Source organism: Sinocyclocheilus grahami, unplaced genomic scaffold, assembly GCF_001515645.1.
Source record: "Sinocyclocheilus grahami isolate Dianchi unplaced genomic scaffold, SAMN03320097.WGS_v1.1 scaffold927.1, whole genome shotgun sequence".
NCBI classification, from domain to species: Eukaryota; Metazoa; Chordata; class Actinopteri; order Cypriniformes; family Cyprinidae; genus Sinocyclocheilus; species Sinocyclocheilus grahami.
The window spans coordinates 59,934-80,166 of record NW_015506106.1 but is presented as its reverse complement, the minus strand read 5'-3'; the positions used below and the strand labels follow the sequence as shown (position 1 = coordinate 80,166).

At 36.3% G+C, this 20,233-nt stretch overlaps 1 protein-coding gene across 1 annotated transcript in view; it reads left to right on the top strand.

Annotated features, from left to right (window-relative positions):
* Positions 1 to 3,504: 3,504 nt before the first annotated feature.
* Positions 3,505 to 20,233, top strand: part of LOC107564376 (uncharacterized) — a gene marked incomplete at its 3' end in the record, with an annotated part of 75,436 nt that continues 58,707 nt past the window's right edge. Inside the window, 13 exon segments of the mRNA XM_016249438.1 lie at positions 3,505 to 3,563; positions 3,735 to 3,842; positions 4,023 to 4,142; positions 4,610 to 4,729; positions 5,199 to 5,309; positions 6,944 to 7,063; positions 7,535 to 7,645; positions 8,594 to 8,713; positions 9,973 to 10,080; positions 11,357 to 11,449; positions 17,355 to 17,465; positions 17,968 to 18,084; positions 18,507 to 18,614. Of these exon segments, the coding sequence (XP_016104924.1) occupies positions 3,514 to 3,563; positions 3,735 to 3,842; positions 4,023 to 4,142; positions 4,610 to 4,729; positions 5,199 to 5,309; positions 6,944 to 7,063; positions 7,535 to 7,645; positions 8,594 to 8,713; positions 9,973 to 10,080; positions 11,357 to 11,449; positions 17,355 to 17,465; positions 17,968 to 18,084; positions 18,507 to 18,614 (1,397 nt within the window).

Genomic DNA, 20,233 nt, shown 5'->3' with positions numbered 1-20,233 from the left:
GTTACAAAGAGGACACGGAACTGTCTTGCTTGTGGCCAGCCAAAGTCACGTTACCTTGGTGATGGCTCCTCCATTCATTTTTTTTATCAGTCTGGGAGCGTGAAGTACTTTTACTGCTCTACAAAGGTATACCAGATGTATGCAGCGGAAGGCCTCACCAATCCTCGAATGCCGTTTGCTGACTTTGCTGAAACACCTTTTTTTAAACGAGAGCTACAGGCCACAAAGCAGTGTTCTGCAGAGGTAAGACAGGTAATGGAGGAGCGGAGAAAGAGAGAGGCCATGGAGCAGCATCCCACTGGTCGTCTCTGTAGGTTCTGCCACAAGCCACACAAACAAGGCCCAGAGAGTTCACACACACATATTGGGTTCCCTGGTGTGGCAGGGAAATGTGTCTATTGTCCTGCCATGTGTTTTCCCTATATCGGACAGAGAGGATGACTCACGAGATGACTTGGGAGAGTTCTGCCAGTCTTCCTTTTATGAGACTGAAAGGAGGAGATGGGCAGCAGAAAAGGGAAAGTGACTGGTTTCCTGATTTTGAATTGTAATTATTGTATCATAAAAATATAACTCTGTATCTTGTTTGTTATGGATGTCTGTCACACACTGAAACCACTGGGGTATGTTCTTGCCTTATTTGTCTTTCTGGGGGTTTTTTGTACTTTAGAATGCCATGTTGACTCAGGATTGTAAAATGTAAAAAAGTCTGCTTAATGCATAATTTTATATTTCCATTTGTTCATTAAAATACCAGAAGTATTGGCCTTGTTTACGTTATGTTTTAGTGTGCATGCTTTGTTATTTTACCTTGCTCAGATTTGTAAACACTAAATGTTAATAACTGTTACTATACTGTAATTTTACATACTTATTTAATTTAAAACACACATTTTTCTTGTTTTTCCTGTGTTCTCCACAACTTTAGAATTTATTATTATTGTTGTTGTTTAATCTATAATTATTTAAAGTATATTGATTTAATTATTATATATTTGGTTAGTACTGTACTGTAGTAATTACCTTTTTGTGTGTTTTATATAATGGGTATATTATTGTTCTATAAATAAAATGAAAAACTTTTCTCTTTGTTTTGGTGTTTATTGGTTAAATGTCATATGGGTTTTCTGTACGTAGTTATACAAATATAAAGTGAATGTCTCTTTAAAAATAAAGGTCTAAAATATGATCAAAATGTTCTTTTCAATTATTCACATTCAAATATTTTCTATATTAAAGATAACTATACCCTATTATAATGTAAATGTTTATAAGGATCGTTGCAGATTTTGTACATCCTACACAAGACCACCTAGCGGTGGTCACAGTTTTTAATTACAGGCGGTCTATCTATAAATTTACTCAATAAAAATAAACACAAATGAACAGTCTTAAGCTTATTTTTTGTCATTTACTAACCATCCGCATTACTGTAAAAAAACACACTGGTCAATTTTTTCATGATAGAAATTGAATAACACTACTTTTAACAACAACAACAACAACAAAAGTCAAGCATGCGAAAAAAAAGCATAGTGGCAAGGTTGCTGGCATCTGCTGGACAAAAGGAAAAATGAAAAATATTTATTTATTTATTCAATTGTTTGTCTATTTATCAATAATTCATAATTTTTCAATAATTAAAAGAGATTTTCCAAAATTCTAATTTAAAATGATTTCTGCACGTTTATTGTATAATTCTTGATGATTAGTTACAGATATGCTGCATGACTTTGCCGTGTTTAATTAGTGTACATTGAACATTCGGGCATGCAGAGACCAGAGTTGCATTGGAAAAACAACTCAAGTCAACCAAAGCAGTTTTAAGTCTATTAAAAAATAAGGCAGTGTGAAAGAAAAAAATATTTATAAGATCACTCAAACACATTCTTCTATAAATATTGAATATACGTGCCTATACACAGTATTTAAAACGGTTTAAATAATTAATTGAATGTTTTATATTAAATTCAATTTAATGCGAAGGCTGTTGAGGTCCTTTTTAGTCACGTGATGCCTGACGCACTACGCAGAAAGCGAACTCCTTATTATTATTCGACGCCACACTCTGGGTTCACAGCGATCTTTTCGAGAATAGGTAACGTTAGGAGGAAAAGATAAACGATAAGTTCAGACCATCGGGACCTACTGTCATATTTCACTTTATTAAATGAAGACCAGTCACCAGACGACAGAAAATATATAGAACTGTGATATTTAGCACTTCTGAACAAAATGACCACGCGTAAGCGAAAGTGAAAGTAACTTATAACGTTAGGCCTAATGTTAACTAAAAGCTCGTATCAGTATTTCAGTCAAACGTATTCAAAGGTTATCATATTAGTATTTTGTCAGTTGGAACAAGACTTTTAGCAGTTTATTGACCGTTTGTTTTTCACATTTCGATACATTTGTCCAGTGGTTGGCTCGACGGCAAGGCCATGGAGCCTCATAAGGTACGTAAACAGGAAGTCTTGAAGATAGCTTTTTAAAGCTTATTAAAAGGTTGTGGCTTTTAATGTTTACATTTAAGTATGCTGTGGGGATTTAATGTCCCTGATAGGAGAGAGTATAATAAGATGAGGTAGTTTTCAGTTAGATTGTCATCAAGGCGAGGAAACACAAGCATACGTTTGTGCAGTAGATCTTTTCTGCAAAGCAAAGGTGGGTTTATTTTTGCAGTACTCCCTCTGATTTTTCAAAGAAAAATAGCCGATGTGATGTGCTATTTGATGTTAACATTTACAGAAGCATGGACCATTACCACGTGTTCTGTGCTGATTCACAATCTTGAATTTGTGGTCTAGAAGCAAAAATTGTGATTCCTAATCACTTAATCACTGGCTCATCTAACTCAATTTTCCTCTATTTGATTGTTTTTAGAATTTGAGTTGTTTTATATGTTATTTGTTTTTCCTCAAAAGAGTGTACGCTTGAGATAACTGCTAAATGAGGCTATGGACACACTTGAAGAGGAAGATGATGTGGGGACGATGGAGTGTGAACGGTAAAATATTGCAGTTTTATGATGTATTACAGTTTCTTTATTTGTCTGTAGGTCTTGTGTAAGTTGTGTAATAAAAAAAAAATACAAATATAAAGTGAATGTCTCTTTAAAAATAAAGGTCTAAAATATGATCAAAATGTTCTTTTCAATTATTCACATTCAAATATTTTCTATATTAAAGATAACTATACCCTATTATAATGTAAATGTTTATAAGGATCGTTGCAGATTTTGTACATCCTACACAAGACCACCTAGCGGTGGTCACAGTTTTTAATTACAGGCGGTCTATCTATAAATTTACTCAATAAAAATAAACACAAATGAACAGTCTTAAGCTTATTTTTTGTCATTTACTCACCATCCGCATTTCTGTCCACACCTATTATTTTATACCCACATTTATTATTTTCATGCAGAATATTTAATCAGTAGTGTTAATTTTAATACACTCAATAATAAAAATGCTTTAAAAAAACACACTGGTCAATCTGCTAAATGAGGCTATGGACACACTTGAAGAGGAAGATGATGTGGGGACGATGGAGTGTGAACGGTAAAATATTGCAGTTTTATGATGTATTACAGTTTCTTTATTTGTCTGTAGGTCTTGTGTAAGTTGTGTAATAAAAAAAAAACTAAGTCATCACAGTCCATGGTCTTTTTTTCTTTTCTTTTCTTTTTTAAAAATAATTGATCATTGACTACTTTTCTGCTTCATTTGAAGATTAAGACCAGATAAAGCAACATCTCCATCACCTTCAATCACATCTCTACAAAGTGACCAGTCACTGGATCGACCGATACTGTTCAAAGATGGATTGGTGATAGAAAGGTATGCTAATTTAGAACTGGAGTGCCAAACTCCTGTCAATTTATGACCAGAATGGAAAAATGTCATGTTCTTGTTCTTTTAACCATTTTTCTCCAAACCCTTAAATATTAGGTATAAATGCACATAAATGAAAAGTGTTAGTATTAAAATGATTATTGAAAAAGCCTTCCCCCACCAAAGGTTGAGACAAGGTCAGTCAACATCTCCAGCACCTTCAGTTACGTCTCTACAAAGTGACCAGTCACTGGATCGACCAATATTGTTCAAAAATGGAGCAGAGCGTAAAAAGGGGAATGAAAGGTGTGGTACTTGCATACATTTTCTCAATATATTTCCTTGTCTTGGTTTTTTAATTTATAGTTTTTCAGGTAATTTGAATGTAAATAATTTACTATAAGTATGCAATATTCCACTTGCATTTGTGCTGTTGTACTAAATTGTACTAAATAAACATTTTAAAACAACAACAACAAAAAACACTTATCACTTGGTTTCTGCTCCACAACACTCACATACTTTTCTTTGGAACATGGAACACACAGAAAAGCTTTGAAAACAGTCAAATGTCTTAGTGTTGTTACTGTATATTAAATATTACTCTATGAATGATGCTTTAATGTTTGAAAGCAAATATGTTATTAAAGTTACCGATGCAAATTTCATTTTCATGCAGCAAATTACATGAATTAGAAGTTATTTGTTTTCGTTAGGGTTATTTGTTTTTGAACGTAAGAACACACTCCCTTTTTTCCTTCATTGTTTCAAAGGTCGAGACCAGATAAAGGAACGTCTCCAGCGCCCTCTTGTACATCTCTACAAAGTGACCAGTCACTGGATCGACCAATATTGTTCAAAGATGGAGCAGAGTGTAAAAAGGGGAATAAAAGGTGTGGTACTTGCATACATTTTCTCAATATATTTCCTTGTCTTGGTTTTGTAATTTATAGTTTTTCAGGTAATTTACATTTAAATAATTTACTATAAGAATGCAATATTCCACTTGCATTTGTGCTGTTGTACTAAATTGTACTAAATAAACATTTTAAAACAACAACAACCACAACAAAAAACACTTATCACTTGGTTTCTGCTCCACAACACTCACATACTTTTCTTTGGAACATGGAACACACAGAAAAGCTTTGAAAACAGTCAAATGTCTTGTTGTTACTGTATATTAAATATTACTCTATGAATTATGCTTTAATGTTTGAAAGCAAATATGTTATTAAAGTTACCGATGCAAATTTCATTTTCATGCAGCAAATGACATGAATTATAAGTTATTTGTTTTCGTTAGGGTTATTTGTTTTGGAACGTAAGAACACACTCACTTTTTTCTTCATTGTTTCAAAGGTCGAGACCAGATAAAGGAACGTCTCCAGCGCCCTCTTGTACATCTCTACAAAGTGACCAGTCACTGGATCGACCGATACTGTTCAAAAATGGAACTCAGAGCAATGAAAGGTATATAAGGAATAAGAGTTTGGGTCCTTATTATGCATGTACTGGTTTACCCAGCAGATTTTCCTGGTGTGCTAATTTGATGGACAAATGCTATTTACTTACCCTGGTGTTGTTCTAATGCAGTATTCTTGACTTTTTCTCACCACAAAAGGAGAAATTTAAAAAACAAAATGCTCACAATCTATGTAATGGCAGTGAACAGTGACCACATTCAAGGTTCAAAAAGGATGCAAAAGTATCACAGAATGATCCCATACAACTAGCGCTATATTTGGCAGGTGGTTCTGAATATATACAATAATGAAACTCAAATTGAATTGCAACTTATTTTTAGTGAATATCTTGACTTTAGAAGTTGGTCTGCTTTGCACGACTTGCTTTCATGACACTGTATAAACACAGCAGTTCACTCTGGTGAACAGGAAAACCATACAAGTGCGCCATTATGAGGAATCAAGATTGCTCAAAACACTACAAAAAAAACAATGACCACATCATCTTTTGTTCTCACTGAATCTTAATATTTAAAAATGCATTGTTTTTTGATTGAATCAGAATCAACCTTTAAAACTCATATTGATCATAAAGGGGTCATGAACTGAGAAAACAAATTTCCCTTGATCTTTTGACAAATAACAGGTCAATGTACTATAAAAACATCCTGCAAGTTTCAGAACTCAAAACTTTCTTGTTAGTTTAAAAACAGCTTTTATTGAAACCAAGCTCAGAAAACGACTCGTTTTGGAATGTGCCACTTTATGACATAATAGTGTGGCTAAGCACCGCCTCCGCAGGAGAAGATCAACGCCTGCTTCTACATCACTGACTCTTTAGCCCCGCCCACTGATATACACTTGTAGTAGGAGGAAATACTAGAGAGACACAAACACAGGATTACTCCATCAACAGAGCCATACAGATGACATTACAAGATTGCAAGACACTGTGTAGTGTAAATTGTGAAAGATAGTCTTGCACCACTCGCGTCCGGTGTAAACATGGGGGGAAATGAGCAAAGAGCTCCAGATCGCATCAGTGAAACACCGTTTGTTTGTTTGCTTTACTTTGCTACGGATTAATTTTTAAACAAGACAGTATGATGCAGGCTTTTCAGAGAGACTGAAAGAAAACGATACAGCGCTGAGACTGACTAGAGTGGATCCAACAGTAATGCCACAACACATAAATGTGCTTTTACCACTATTGCATTGTTTGTTCCAGACTGTTTGATATATATTGAGTATTTATAAGTTTTTAACCCAAATGACCCATGTTATTTTCAGAGTATGTCACAGCAGCGTCCATCTGTTATTTTAATAAGCGAAACTGTTAGCCAATCATAGCAGTGTGTGTTTACTTGCTCCTCTTGAATCTTGAACGTTCTGCTGAGAGGCTCGAAAACAGGATAGAAAATAGCCTATTCTAAATTACGATGTTTTTTTAAAAGTAAAATCACACTAACATTATAATTGAACCTCACAGAACATTATAAAATAATAAAAAATGCAGTTCATGACCCCTTTTAAATAAGAGTAGCATAAGTAAATTAAATAAGACAATTTTATAGAGTCTGTACTAAGTTTCCATGTCTGTCATGCACAGTGTTAAGCACCAGTTCTTTCTTCCCTTCAAAGGTTGAGACAAAGTCAAACAGCATCTCCAGCCCCTTCATGCACGTCTCTAGAAAGTGACCAGTCACTAGATCGTCCGATACTGTTCAAAGATGGAGCAGAGAGTTTTCTTAGCAATAAAAGGTGTGAGCACTTATAATTTCTGGTGGGATGCTTACAAGTTTGGGTATAAATACACTCATAGAAAGGGATTGCATAGTAAAACAAATGGACCATGTTATTGGAACTAGGGTAAGGTTCTTCTGATTATATGCGGTTTGCATGCCTCTTATCTTGTACAGTATTTTAACATCAGGGTCACACTAGTTTGGGGACCAGGTCTCACTATTAACTAATTATTAACTATGACTTTTGCCTTAATAAACATTTAATTAGCTGCTTATTAATAGTTGGTAAGGTAGTTGTTAAGTTTAGGTATGAGATTGGATTAAGGGATCTAAAATATGGTCATGCAGAATAATGCATGAATATGTGCTTTATAAGTGCTAATAAACAGCCAATATGCTAGTGATATGCATGCTAACAAGCAACTAGTTCATAGTGTGAATTGATCCCTAAAGTGTTACCAACATCAGTTCTTTCTTTCTCCCAAAGAATGAGAGCAGATAAAATAACATCTCCAGCACCTTCTTCTACATCTCTGCAAAGTGACCAGTCACTGGATCGACCGATACTGTTTAACGATGGAGCTCTGGGGAATGAAAGGTATGAGCATTCAAAATTTCTGTTGGGATGCACGCGTTACAAGTTTTGGTATAAATGTACTGATAAAAACTAGGAACTTGGAGAAGTCATTATATGCATTACAGGTGTTACGGATTGTAGTTGAGTGTAGTTCAGTGATCCGTCTGGACCCAGACCCACAGTTCAGCACACATATATGCATATATAAATGTGGATTAAGTGCAAAGTATAATGATCATAGAGTTCAATTCTATCATTGGCATGTTTTTAAATCTTGACAAATAAAATATTGAAGCGCTTTAAAAACTTGTTATGCACAAAAATAGCCGAAAGAGAACTCAATTCAGTATTCGTGCACTGTTACAGATAGTGTTTCAGTTAGCATGCAAACATGGAATTGAGTTATCTTTTGCATCTCCTTGTGCTTGAATGGAAATTTTTTTTAAATACTCGTCTTGGCAAGAACTCTCATAAACAGAGACAGTTATGTCTTAAATGACCGTACATAGTTGAGAAAGAAATCAGATGTGTATGATATTGGATATATTGGATCTGTGCCTTAGGTCTTAAAGTGATGGCAGCCTGTGAATACCTGCTGCTGTCTATGTCATTAATGCAAATAAAATACAATCTATTTTATTTCGATAGTGAACACTATGCAGTTATTTCACATTTGATTATCCCATTTTTGTACCTGTACTACTGATAGACTTTACTGATCTTTAACCTTGTTCTATTGTATTTATCTATGCTTGTATTTTTTTTAAAGACTTCTAAGTAATAAATAGAAGGCAATGTTATTTTTGTTGGAATTTAAAAAAAAAAAATTGTTTTTGCTGATCTGAAAAATGACCTCAAAGATCATAATATAATTCATGAGTTTTGTGATCTTTTGCACCCCTAATATGCACATTGTGTGCCTCTTATCTTGCACAGTATTTAAGCATCAGTTCTTTCTTTCCCCCAAAGGCTAAGACCAGATGAAGCAAGATCTCCAGCACCGTCTTCTACATCTCTAAAAAGTGACCAGTCACTAGATAGGCCAATACTATTTAAAGATGGTACACAGATTATAAGGAGGAGTAAAAGGTATAATTTACACTCATGTCCTTTGACATATTTTTTGGGTCTGAGTAAATTAGTACATTTTGTCTTATTTGACAACTTTATCAGTCTGTTTTCTAAAAACTGGTCAGAAAGGTCTGAACCATTTCAAAAGCACCACTGCAAGTGTTAATATTCAGTACTTAACATGAACACAAAATTAGACAGCCAGACACCTTGCAGTGAAACTCAAATTTTGAATAATTTTAGAGGCAAATTTAATTCTGTTCAAAAAGTAAACGGAGAGTATAAAGTATGAAACACTTTTTTTTAAAGGGGTCATATGATGCGATTTAAATTTTTCCTTTCTCTTTGGAGTGTTACAAGCTATTGGTGCATAAAGAAGATCTGTAAAGTTGCAAAGACTAAAGTCTCAAATCCAAAGAGATATTCTTTATAAAAGTTAAGAGTCAACCACGCCTACCTAAAACAGCTCGTTCCAACACGCCCCCACATATCTACGTCACGATGTGCGAAGATTTGCATAACGTCGCCCAAATGTTCACGCAAAGAAAGAAGGCGTAACTTTTATTCTCACTGTAGTATTGTTGTTGCCGCGGCCATGTCGTGAAGGCGCTGTGTGTTTCGTTGTGAAAGCGAAACTACTTTGTTTGGTCTTCCAAAAGAGGATGATATTCGTCATGCCTGGAGCTGATCCGTGCTGGTCGCTGAGGAAATACTACAACTTTGCGCTGTGGATCACTGGATCGGCTTTCACCGTGGACGAAGCGGAGTCCAGCCCGGGGTCATCATATGTGGTTGCCGCAAGCCCACCCGCCGCTCCTTCGTCGAATCCGCCTCTCACTTCAGTATAAGTCATTATAATCAGTAATTATGTCCCCACTGGATGCAACAAATGCCTCATCTATAATGGGTTTTAATGTTTTTGTCTTGTTGCTCCGGCCTGACGGCATCACAGTATGGTGAGGGGTGTATCATTTCCGTCACACGCTTGAGGTATTCGGCCAATCACTGGATAGCTGGCCAATCAGAGCACACCTCGCTTTTCAGAACGATGAGCTTTGTAAAAATCGATGCGTTTCAGAAAGGCGGGGCATAGAGGAGAAACAATAATGTACAGTATGTGGAAAATGTGTTTTTTGAACCTTAAACCGCATAAACACATTTCACTACACCAAATACATAAAATAATGTTCTTTTTAGCAGCATCATATGACCCCTTTAAAATCCTTTTTAAGGAAGCGTTTTCTTCTAATATCAACAAATGTGTTCTTGTATCAAAGGCTGAGACCAAATAAAGCAACATCTCCTGCACCGTCCAGCACATCTCTGAGAAGTGACCAGTCACTGGATCGACCGATACTGTTCAAAGATGAAGCACCAAGTATGAGGTAGGTTACAGAGTAATAAATATTTAAAACACACACGCACACATATACAGGGCCTAGAACTAACTTTTTGCCACACCTGCCAATGGCTGGTGACATGATCAAATTTACCGGCCAAAATAGTTTTTTACCGGCCATGAAACTCTTTTTGCAAGAACAGGCAGTTATTACTACTACAATGACTAAACATATTTACAATATTTTTAATTTGTCCTGCTGGTGCATTTCCCCTCAATTTTACCTATTAATGATAGCCATTCAACATTACAGTAAAATTGAAAGATTTTTTAACATTTAATAGGCTCTGAAATATATAACAACTTTTAATTTAAGTGATTTTAAAACAATCTTCACATAAACTATATTATATATGCATAAACTATACATATTAATCTTTATTCAAGCTATAAAAGTTAATCAGCGACTAGAACAGTCCAAGGATTTCTCTTTTTCTTTTGTTCTTTGATATACACCAATGACAGACTTCAGCAGGCTTCACTTTAAAATCAGCTCTGTCTCTTTAAAACCTGATGCATATGACGCGGATCTGACACATCCGATTTTCTCCCAACTCTTTACAGTCATTTAAGACTTTATAACTCACTTAAGACTACGTTTACAAAGTAACTTGCCAAAACCGCGCATTTTGACATAATTGTGTGTGCTTTCGTCCGTTGACACGTTACTGGTGCTCTGTCTGAAGCGGCTCAGCATCTGTGTAACAGCCGAATGCGCAACCTTTCAAACTATACTTCACTGCACTGTTTAGGCGGCGTAACCCCAGGTATGTGTCGCCACATTCTCGGGTTATGAAGAATAAAGAAGGGAAAAGTTAATCTTCCGAAATGAAGCAGCAAAATCTTCTCAGGTAAAATTATTAAAACCGTGTCTAGGGACAAGCTGGCCATCACACTGCTCTGACCTTATCAGATCTGTCATTAAGTCTACCTTATGACAGAACAGCTAATCACTATGATCTTGTCTTCGGAAAATATTATTTTATTCGCTTTTGTCAGAAACAGCGAATCTCTTTAAAAACTGGCTGTTGTTTTCACTTCATTGCGTTGTTACAATTCGTAAAAGTTGTACACGCCAACTGGCGACTGACACTGTTACATATACTCACCAACGCCGATTTTTACTCGCATTTGGCGCTTGGCGAGTGTTCATTTTAGGTCCACACACACACACACACACACACACATATATATATATTTACTTGTTTGAATGTTTCTTTCTTTACCTGCTCTGTAAAAGTAAACTTTTCTTCTTTTCAAAGGCTGAAATCAAAAGGCACAACATCTCCAGCCCCTTCATGCACATCTCTGAAAAGTGACCAGTCACTGGATCGACCGATATTCTTCAAAGCAAGGTTATTTTCGTAAAACGAAAACGAAAACTAAGATGAAAACGATCGATCGAAAAACATTTTTGTAAACTGAAATAAAAATAAAAATTTAAAAATAAATGAAAAACAAAAACTAACTAACAACAGTTATTTAAAAACGAACTGAAATAAAATAATAATTATTACAAATTTAATAATCGTTTTCGTAATCATTACGTTCTCACCACACGGCGGAAAAATATATGAGCTGTGTGGCGGTTTAGGGAAATACCTGTAAATGGTGCATCATGCACGTGAGGTTATCTGATGGAGAGACACAAAGCAGATTAAAGTCCTGCACGTGTTCTGTTTGGTAAACCCGCACCAGCAGTACTTAACAGAACACTCGACCCGTTATCCGACAGCAGCACTAATTTAATTCTGTACCTGACCCGTTTGACTGACCGCGACCCGAACCGCATTTACATTAAATCTACTACATCAGGTAGGCAAAATTATTTATTTTCTCATGTGACACAAGAAATCAAACCAACATTAGGGATTCTAAGTAGGTGCTTTGAAGAAAAATAGACAAGCAGCACAACATGGTAGGCTAATTAACAGAAAAAAAGATGAGAATGCGCATCCTTTCTGTAAACAATACAAAACTTTTGCCTTCATCTTGTGAACAATCTGCCAGGCTATTTTTAACAAATGTGCATAAACCACATGCTTATAATTCTTCATAAATAAAAAAGAACATTTAAATATGCCTTTACTGTTTAATGTGATTGTCTCTCCTTAAACTCTGCAGTACACATGACCGTTGGTCCTAGAAGCATTAAAAATTAAATTTATAAAATAAAATAATTTAGGCTACAGAAATCGAGCAAAGAGTGCTCCCTAAGCTGTCATTCACTTCAGCTGCAGCACGAATGGCTATAATGCGCAACTCTGCAAATCGAATTGTAAATAGAAATCTTTGATGGTCTTCAGACTGCAGAGCATGAACACGAATAAGCACGGGACCGTTTCAAGGCAGCTGCCTATCAGCGGGTATCGAATTGAGTCTAAATATTGGCTATCAGACCTGCAGTCCGCCCGTGCTTATTGATTCCCCGACCCGCAACGCAAACCCGTTTATATATTACTCAAATATTAGCGGTTAAATACAACCCGTGGGGAGCCACGTGCAGGACTCTGGTTTAAAGTGCACTGCGAAAGGTATGATCAGGAATAAGTGACGATCGATGCATTAGAGGTTGCATCACTGTAATGGGCTCATCTCTGCATTGCTGTTTTCATCCTGGCCTGCAGGGGTCACTCTCCTTGAGCCCTTTATGTCATGTTCCCTCCAGAACTGCAGATGGCGCTTGTATTATGAACTCTAGTCTCTCCGCTCCTCCAGATAGCGCCATCGCCCACGTACCATGTTCAGTATCCTGCTCATCAGCTTTGATTGCCCACACCTTTGACCCTTTATAAGTCTGTTGGTTCCCTGCTATTGTGTTCAGTCTTGAGCCTATTCTTCCTGTGTGTCCAGTTGCCAGTCCTCAAGTTAGAGTTGATTGTTCTTGTATTTTTTGGACCCTTTTTTTAATCAAAGAACTTTGCTGCCGTAACATGGGTGCAGCAGGCGCAATGATATTACGCAGCACCTGAAAATAGTCCCCAGCACGCTCCCTGTGCAAGCAGGTGGTCATGTTGGTTATGTTGACAGAAGTTAGCCTATTTTCAGGCGCTGCGTAATATCATTGCGCCTGCTGCACCCATGGTACGGCAGCAAAGTTCTTTGATGATTATGTCGGAATGAGAGTATAGTTCCTAGCCATATCGGCCTTGAAAATCGCAAATTTTCATTTTCCGTCGGTCTTAGTACATGATGTAACTACAGAAGAGTAAAGTTTTAAATAGGAAAAATATCGAAACTCTTTGTTCATTTTTGAGCGAGATGCTAACGGTCTAATCGGATTCAATGATCTATGCTAAGCTACAGCTAAAAGTGCTTCGGCCAGACCCGGAGATCGGCTGAATGGATTCGAAAACGGTAAAACTCAACTGTTGGGAACTCTAGGGAAGTTGGAAAATTAGCCTATTTTCAAAATTAGTGGAGTGTTCCTTTTAAAAGTACTGCTATATGAACAAATGTGCAATAACATTTGGTTTGCAAACACTTTATATAATAAAGTAAGGTGTTTTATAATACATAAATATATAATACAATAAGGTGCTTTTTTACAGCAGTATTCCTTTTACATAGTAGCAGTTACAAGACATTTTAAATCTCAACGTATAACATTAATGTAATCAAATTAAATATAAAACAAGCTATTTGCCACTGCCAGGTCATTAACGTTTTTATAGAAAATATTTTATAATTTGTTATAGAAAAACAAGTTATGCTCAGAGTCTCGATCATAACATGATAACAAGCACCTTAGAGACCTGCACTATCGTGGGACCCAATGCAGCAGAGTGTGGCGCGGGACAACACTTGATGGGCGAGTGCGGGTGCGGGCGGGTAGAGACTCATGTGTGCGGGATGCGGGAGAATAAGGGTGTACTCACACTAGGCAATCTTAACCATGCCCGAGCGCGTTTGACCCCCGAAGCATGGTTCGTTTGACTCGTGTGATCGCTCCATGCGTTCGTTTAGACGTTCCTGGATCAGTTGGAAGAGGTGGGCTAGAGCACGGTTCGCATGTAGTGTGAGCGGAACCCTAACCGCGCCGGAGCGCAGATCTTTTGATATGTGTACAACATAATTGCGTGAACATTTCTGAGTGGCAAAAGCAATAGATCTGTAAAGCAATATATTGTGAGAGGGCCGTGTGTTACCACGTCCCAAACGACTCAAAAAAACGACTATAATAACCTTGGTTCAAAGATGAAACACCAAGCTTCCTGACTAAAGAAAGGTATTTAAAGGGGTCATATGATGTTCCTAAAAAGAACATTATTTTGTGTATTTGGTGTAATGAAATGTGTTTATGCGGTTTAAGGTAAAAAAACAACAACATTATTTTCCACATACTGTACATTATTGTTTCTTCTCTATGCCCCGCCTTTCTGAAACGTGTTGATCTTTACAAAGCTCATCGGTCTGAAAAGCGACGTATGCTCTGATTGGCCAGCTATCTAGTTTGTTTTTGATTGGCCGAGACATTGCCGTGTACCGGCCGGAGCGACGAGACAAAACATTAAAACCCATTATAAACGAGGCATTTATTGCATCCAGTGGGGACATAATTACTGATTATAATGACTTATACTGTCTTTTTACGCGTTGCGTAAACATAAAACCATGTCTGCATTTGTGATCGGAGAAATGACAAACAACAAGCGTTACTCTACACTGCTCAAAACTCATTTGAATCATCAGTGGCAAATCCTTTAAAAATTAAAACGTACTTACAGTCTATGAGTCAGAACAGCCGGCATTGTAGTCTACTCTACCAGGATCAGGAAACAGTCCTCCATAAAATGCACTGCACACATCTGAATATTTGGGTTGAACTGTTCTGGAACAGTGTTGTAAATACAACTTAACCACTGATTTCTAGTCGTGTCCTCTTTTGGAAGGCCAAACAAAGTAGTTTAACTTTTTACAGTGAAACACACAGCGTCACACACGGCGGGCTAGAGTGAGTGGCGGCCGGCTTGAGTGGGTGAGGTGGGCGTAGTCGTGTCCTCTTTTGGAAGGCCAAACAAAGTAGTTTAACTTTTTACAGTGAAACACACAGCGTCACACACGGCGGGCTAGAGTGAGTGGCGGCCGGCTTGAGTGGGTGAGGTGGGCGGGCTTGAGTGAGGAATGGCCGGCGGGCTTGAGAACGGCGCGGCTGGTGGATTCGACGAAGGAGCGGCCGGTGGGCTTGCGGCAACCACATGTGACGACCCCGGGCTGGACTCCACTTCGTCCATGGTGAAAGCCGATCCGGCGATCCACAGCGCAAAGTTGCTGTATTTCCTCAGCGACCAGCACGGATCAGCTCTAGGCATGACGAAGCGGATATAGTCCTCTTTTGGAAAGCCAAACAAAGTAGTTTCGCTTTCACAACGAAACACACAGCGTCTCCACAACATGGCAGCAGCGGCAACAGCGAGAATAAAAGTTACGCCTTCTTTCTTTGCGTGAACATTTGGGCGGCGTTATGCAAATCTTCCCACACAGTGACGTAGATATGTGGGGGCGTGTTAGAACGAGCTGTTTTAGGTAGGCGTGGTTGACTCTTAAATTTTATAAAGAATATCTCTTTGGATTTGAGACTTTAGTCTTTGCAACTTTACAGATCTTCTTTATGCACCAAGAGCTTGTAACACTCCAAAGAGAAAGGAAAAATTTAAATCGCATCATAGGACCCCTTTAAATGTAAACAATTATAATTAGACAAAAAGTTTTAACAGTTTTTCCTCTGTTTTCGAAATGACTGGTAATTTGTTTCTTACCACATAAAGTGTTATATGCACACACACAAAAATCCCTTATCTTTGTTCTCAAAATAGTCTCATGTTTTTTGATTAATTGGCCAGGGTGGTAGATGCATTTGGCAAGTTCTTAACCAATTAACTGCCGTCATTAACCTTCCATAAATAAACATGATAAAATGCATGATCAGACAGACATGACAAAGACCAATTTTTTTTAAAGAATTTGCTGGCTAAATTTTAAAAACACTGATGAATGATTCAAAATGCTTACCATAATTTAGGAGAAAAAAAAAGAACTTGGTTTAAACCTTGCATGTATATGTTTATTTTACTAGTTATCTTTGTATGGTACATACAAATATGTAGCATAAATAGTTAATTATCAGTAAAGCAAAATTTGACACATACATTGTTCAATTAAGAAACAGAACCTGTTTCTCCAGACTCACGCTTGTCAGTTGTCCATGATTTCTGTTTTCTTTTTAGTTAATCTGCAGTCTGTGCTTTCCCAATGTCCAGGTCACTATAGTGCTGAATACAGACTTTAAATGGAAAGTGATATAGGCTAAATAGTTATGAAGCACAATAATGAAGCATAACATACTACTTTTACTCATTTTGCTAGAGGAAATTGTTCTGCATTGTTTATTATTTTTAATTAATGTGTAAATGTTAATTAACTGATTTCATTACTCAAACAAATAATTGAAATCAATTAATCTGTTAATTGTCTTCATCCCTAGTATACCGAGCACTTGCTGTCTTTTTAGCGTAACCTTTTAAACTTATGATTAGTCAGGTAGGGTAAGGATAGTCAAATCTAGCCTAAACCATAAAGTACTCACCTGCCAATAGGTTGAAGTTTATCAGGAATGTTGTAGAAGACTCCCTTGTGGTTGTTCTTGTCTGAGGCATAGTCTGTATTTATAAGTAAAGCAATTGTAACAATAGAAATGCTTATTTTATTGTTTACAATGCAAAGTAGGTAATGTAAAATAAAACATTTGCGGTATGTTGCACATGTTAAGATCACACCTTTTGCTCAATCTATCCTGTTCTACATCATAATAATTTACAATATTGCTGGTACTACACAAGCAAATATCATTTAAACATCTTTACATGGCATTTCCTTAAATCAAGCAAATGACATTTAACCCTCAAACATCCTCCGTATAGCAGCCCTGGACAAATTTGGACACGAAGGTCTCAGGTGTGATCCTAATCACACTAATTTGGGGACCAGTTCTCACTATTAACTAATTATTAACTATGACTTTTGCCTTAATACACATCTGATTAGCTGCTTATTAATAGTTGGTAAGGTAGTTAAGTTTAGGTATGAGGTTGGATTAAGGGATCTAAAATATGGTCATGCAGAATAAGACATGAATATGTGCTTTATAAGTGCTAATAAACAGACAATATGCTAGTAATATGCATGCTAACAAGCAACTAGTTCATAGTGAGAATTGATTCCTAAAGTGTTACCAACATCAGTTCTTTCTTTCTCCCAAAGAATGAGACCAGATAAAATAACATCTCCAGCACCTTCTTCTACATCTCTGCAAAGTGACCAGTCACTGGATCGACCGATACTGTTTAACGATGGAGCTCTGGGGAATGAAAGGTATGAGCATTGAAAATTTCTGTTGGGATGCACAAGTTTTGGTATAAATTCAGTATTCGCACTCTGTGACTGTTTCATTTAGCATGTGAACACGGAATAGAGTTTTCTTTTGCATCTGATTGTGCTTGAATGGACGCAAACAAAGCAAATTTGTTTTAAAATACCCGTCTTGGCAAGAATTCTCAGAAACAGAGTAAGATATGTCTTAAATGACTACACAGTTGAGAAAGAAATCAGATGTATGTGATATTGGATATATTGGATCTGTGCCTTAGGTCTTAAAGTAATGGCAGCCTGTGAATACCTGCTGCTGTCTAAGTAATAAATAGAAAGCAAAGTTATATTTGTCGATTTTTTTTTCTTTTTTTTTTTTGCTAATCCAAAAAATTATCTGATGTGATCTGAACCATGAGTTTTGTGATCTTTTGCACCCTTAATATGCACTTTGCGTGCCTCTTATCTTGCACAGTATTTTAGCATCAGTTTTTTCTTTCCCCCAAAGGCAAAGACCAGATGAAGCCACATCTCCAGCACCATCTAAATCTCTAACAAGTGACAAGTCACTGGATCGGCCAATACTATTTAAAGATGGTACACAGAGTATAAGAAGGAGTAAAAGGTATAATTTACACTCATGTCCTTTGACTAAAAAATAAAACAAATTTTTTTTGAGTCTGAGTAAATTAGCAACTTTTTAGATAATCAACATGTTTCATAAAATTGAATGCAAAATGTATCAAAAGTTAATCAATTTTTTCTTACTTGACAACTTTATCAGTCTGTTTCCTAAAAACTGGTCGGAAAGGTCTGAACCATTTCAAAAGCACCACTGCAAGTGTTAATATTCAGTACTTAACATGAACACAACAATTACACAGCCAGACACCGTGCAGTGAAACTCAAATTTGGAATAATTTTAGAGGCTAATTTAATTCTGTTGAAAAATTAAACGAAGAGTATAAGGTATGAAAACCTTTTTTTTATATCCTTTTTAAAGAAGAGTTTTCTTCTAATATTAACAAATGTGTTCTTGTATCAAAGGCTGAGACCAAATAAAGCAACATCTTCTGCACCGTCCAGCACATCTCTGAGAAGTGACCAGTCACTGGATCGACCGATACTGTTCAAAGATGAAGCACCAAGTACAAGGTAGGTTACAGAGTTATACATATTTAAAACACACACACACACACACACACACACTTATACAGGGGCGCATTAATGCACGGGCCTCAAGGGGCTGAAGCCCAGGGGCCTACACTGGAAAGGGGGCCCACTGGCTGCAGGGAAATTATATTTTTTAAATAATTGTTTATATGGGAGTTGGCAGCAGTGACAACAGCGTTCTGTAAACAAACTCACACACTCATTTTTAGCGATGCCCTAGTTGTAGTAGCCTATATAGTGAATGGCTTGGTTTAGGTTCCCCCACACAGTTTGTATAGTTGGTATGTTCCACGTGTTCCATCGATATACTGTTAGCGGAATGTACAATGCATTCGCTAGTAAATAACCGCAGCACGAGATTATCTTTATGTCAACATGCAGATTAACAGAAACACAACTCTGCTGTGTGAAAGGAACTGGACTGGACAACGTTCTGTAACTTCATACAGCAGGGGCTGTACGTTAACTTTTTTTTGCACATAGCACTGGTGCTACAGAGGTTGAAAGTTTTGTAGCACAGGCCAAACAGTTGTAGCACAAGTTAGGGGTGGGCGATATGGCAAAAATATCATATCACCATTTTATTCAGGAATATCACAATTCACGATTTTATCACGATTCTTTGTCATGTTGGTTTTACATTTTGTAATTTGCCTGAGCAGTACAGCCAAACTAATTTCCCTATTGTAAAAAAAAAAGCTTTCAAGTTAACAAAATATAAAATAAAAAAGAATGGCAGACATTTAGGCCAAAGTGGGTGAAGATAAAAATCTGTCATTATTTTATCTTTCTTATTAGAAAATAAGAACAAAGATATACATTACAAATACACATCATTTACAAATAAAACAAACTTTATTTTTCAAGTACAATATTTAGCAGTAACATTTAAGAAATTGAATGAACAAATAGTAAAATAAAACACTATATACACTACAGTATATACATCAATTATAATTTTTTAAAGCAATTGTATTAAAGTTCATCAGTCATGAGCAGTGAGTGATATCTTTTTGTTGTTTTATTATTGGTATTTAGCCTTCATACAAACAAGAAATGTGAAATCACTGTCAAATAAATCTCAGACTCTCCTTATTAATATTAATAATTTTTACTTCAAACTATAGGCTAACATACCAGTCAAAAGTTTTTGAACAGTAAGATTTTTAATGTTTTTTAAAGAATTCTCTTCTGCTCACCAAGCCTGCATTTATTTGATTCAAAATACAGCAAAAACAGTAACATTTTGAAATATTTTTACTATTTAAAATAACTGCTTTCTATTTGATTATTCCTGTGATTTCAAAGCAGAGCTTTAGCATCATTACTCCAGTCACATGATCCTTCAGAAATCATTCTAATATTCTGATTTGCTGCTAAAAAAACATTTATTATGATGTTGAAAACAGCTGAGTAGATTTTTTCAGGTTTCTTTGATGAATAGAAAGTTCAGAAGAACAGCATTTATCGGAAATAGAAATCTTTTGTAACATTATAAATGTCTTTATCATCACTTTTGATCAATTTAAAACATCCTTGCTAAATGAAAGTAATAATTTCTATAATATAAATTTTAAAAAGAGCTTTTGAATGGAATAGTG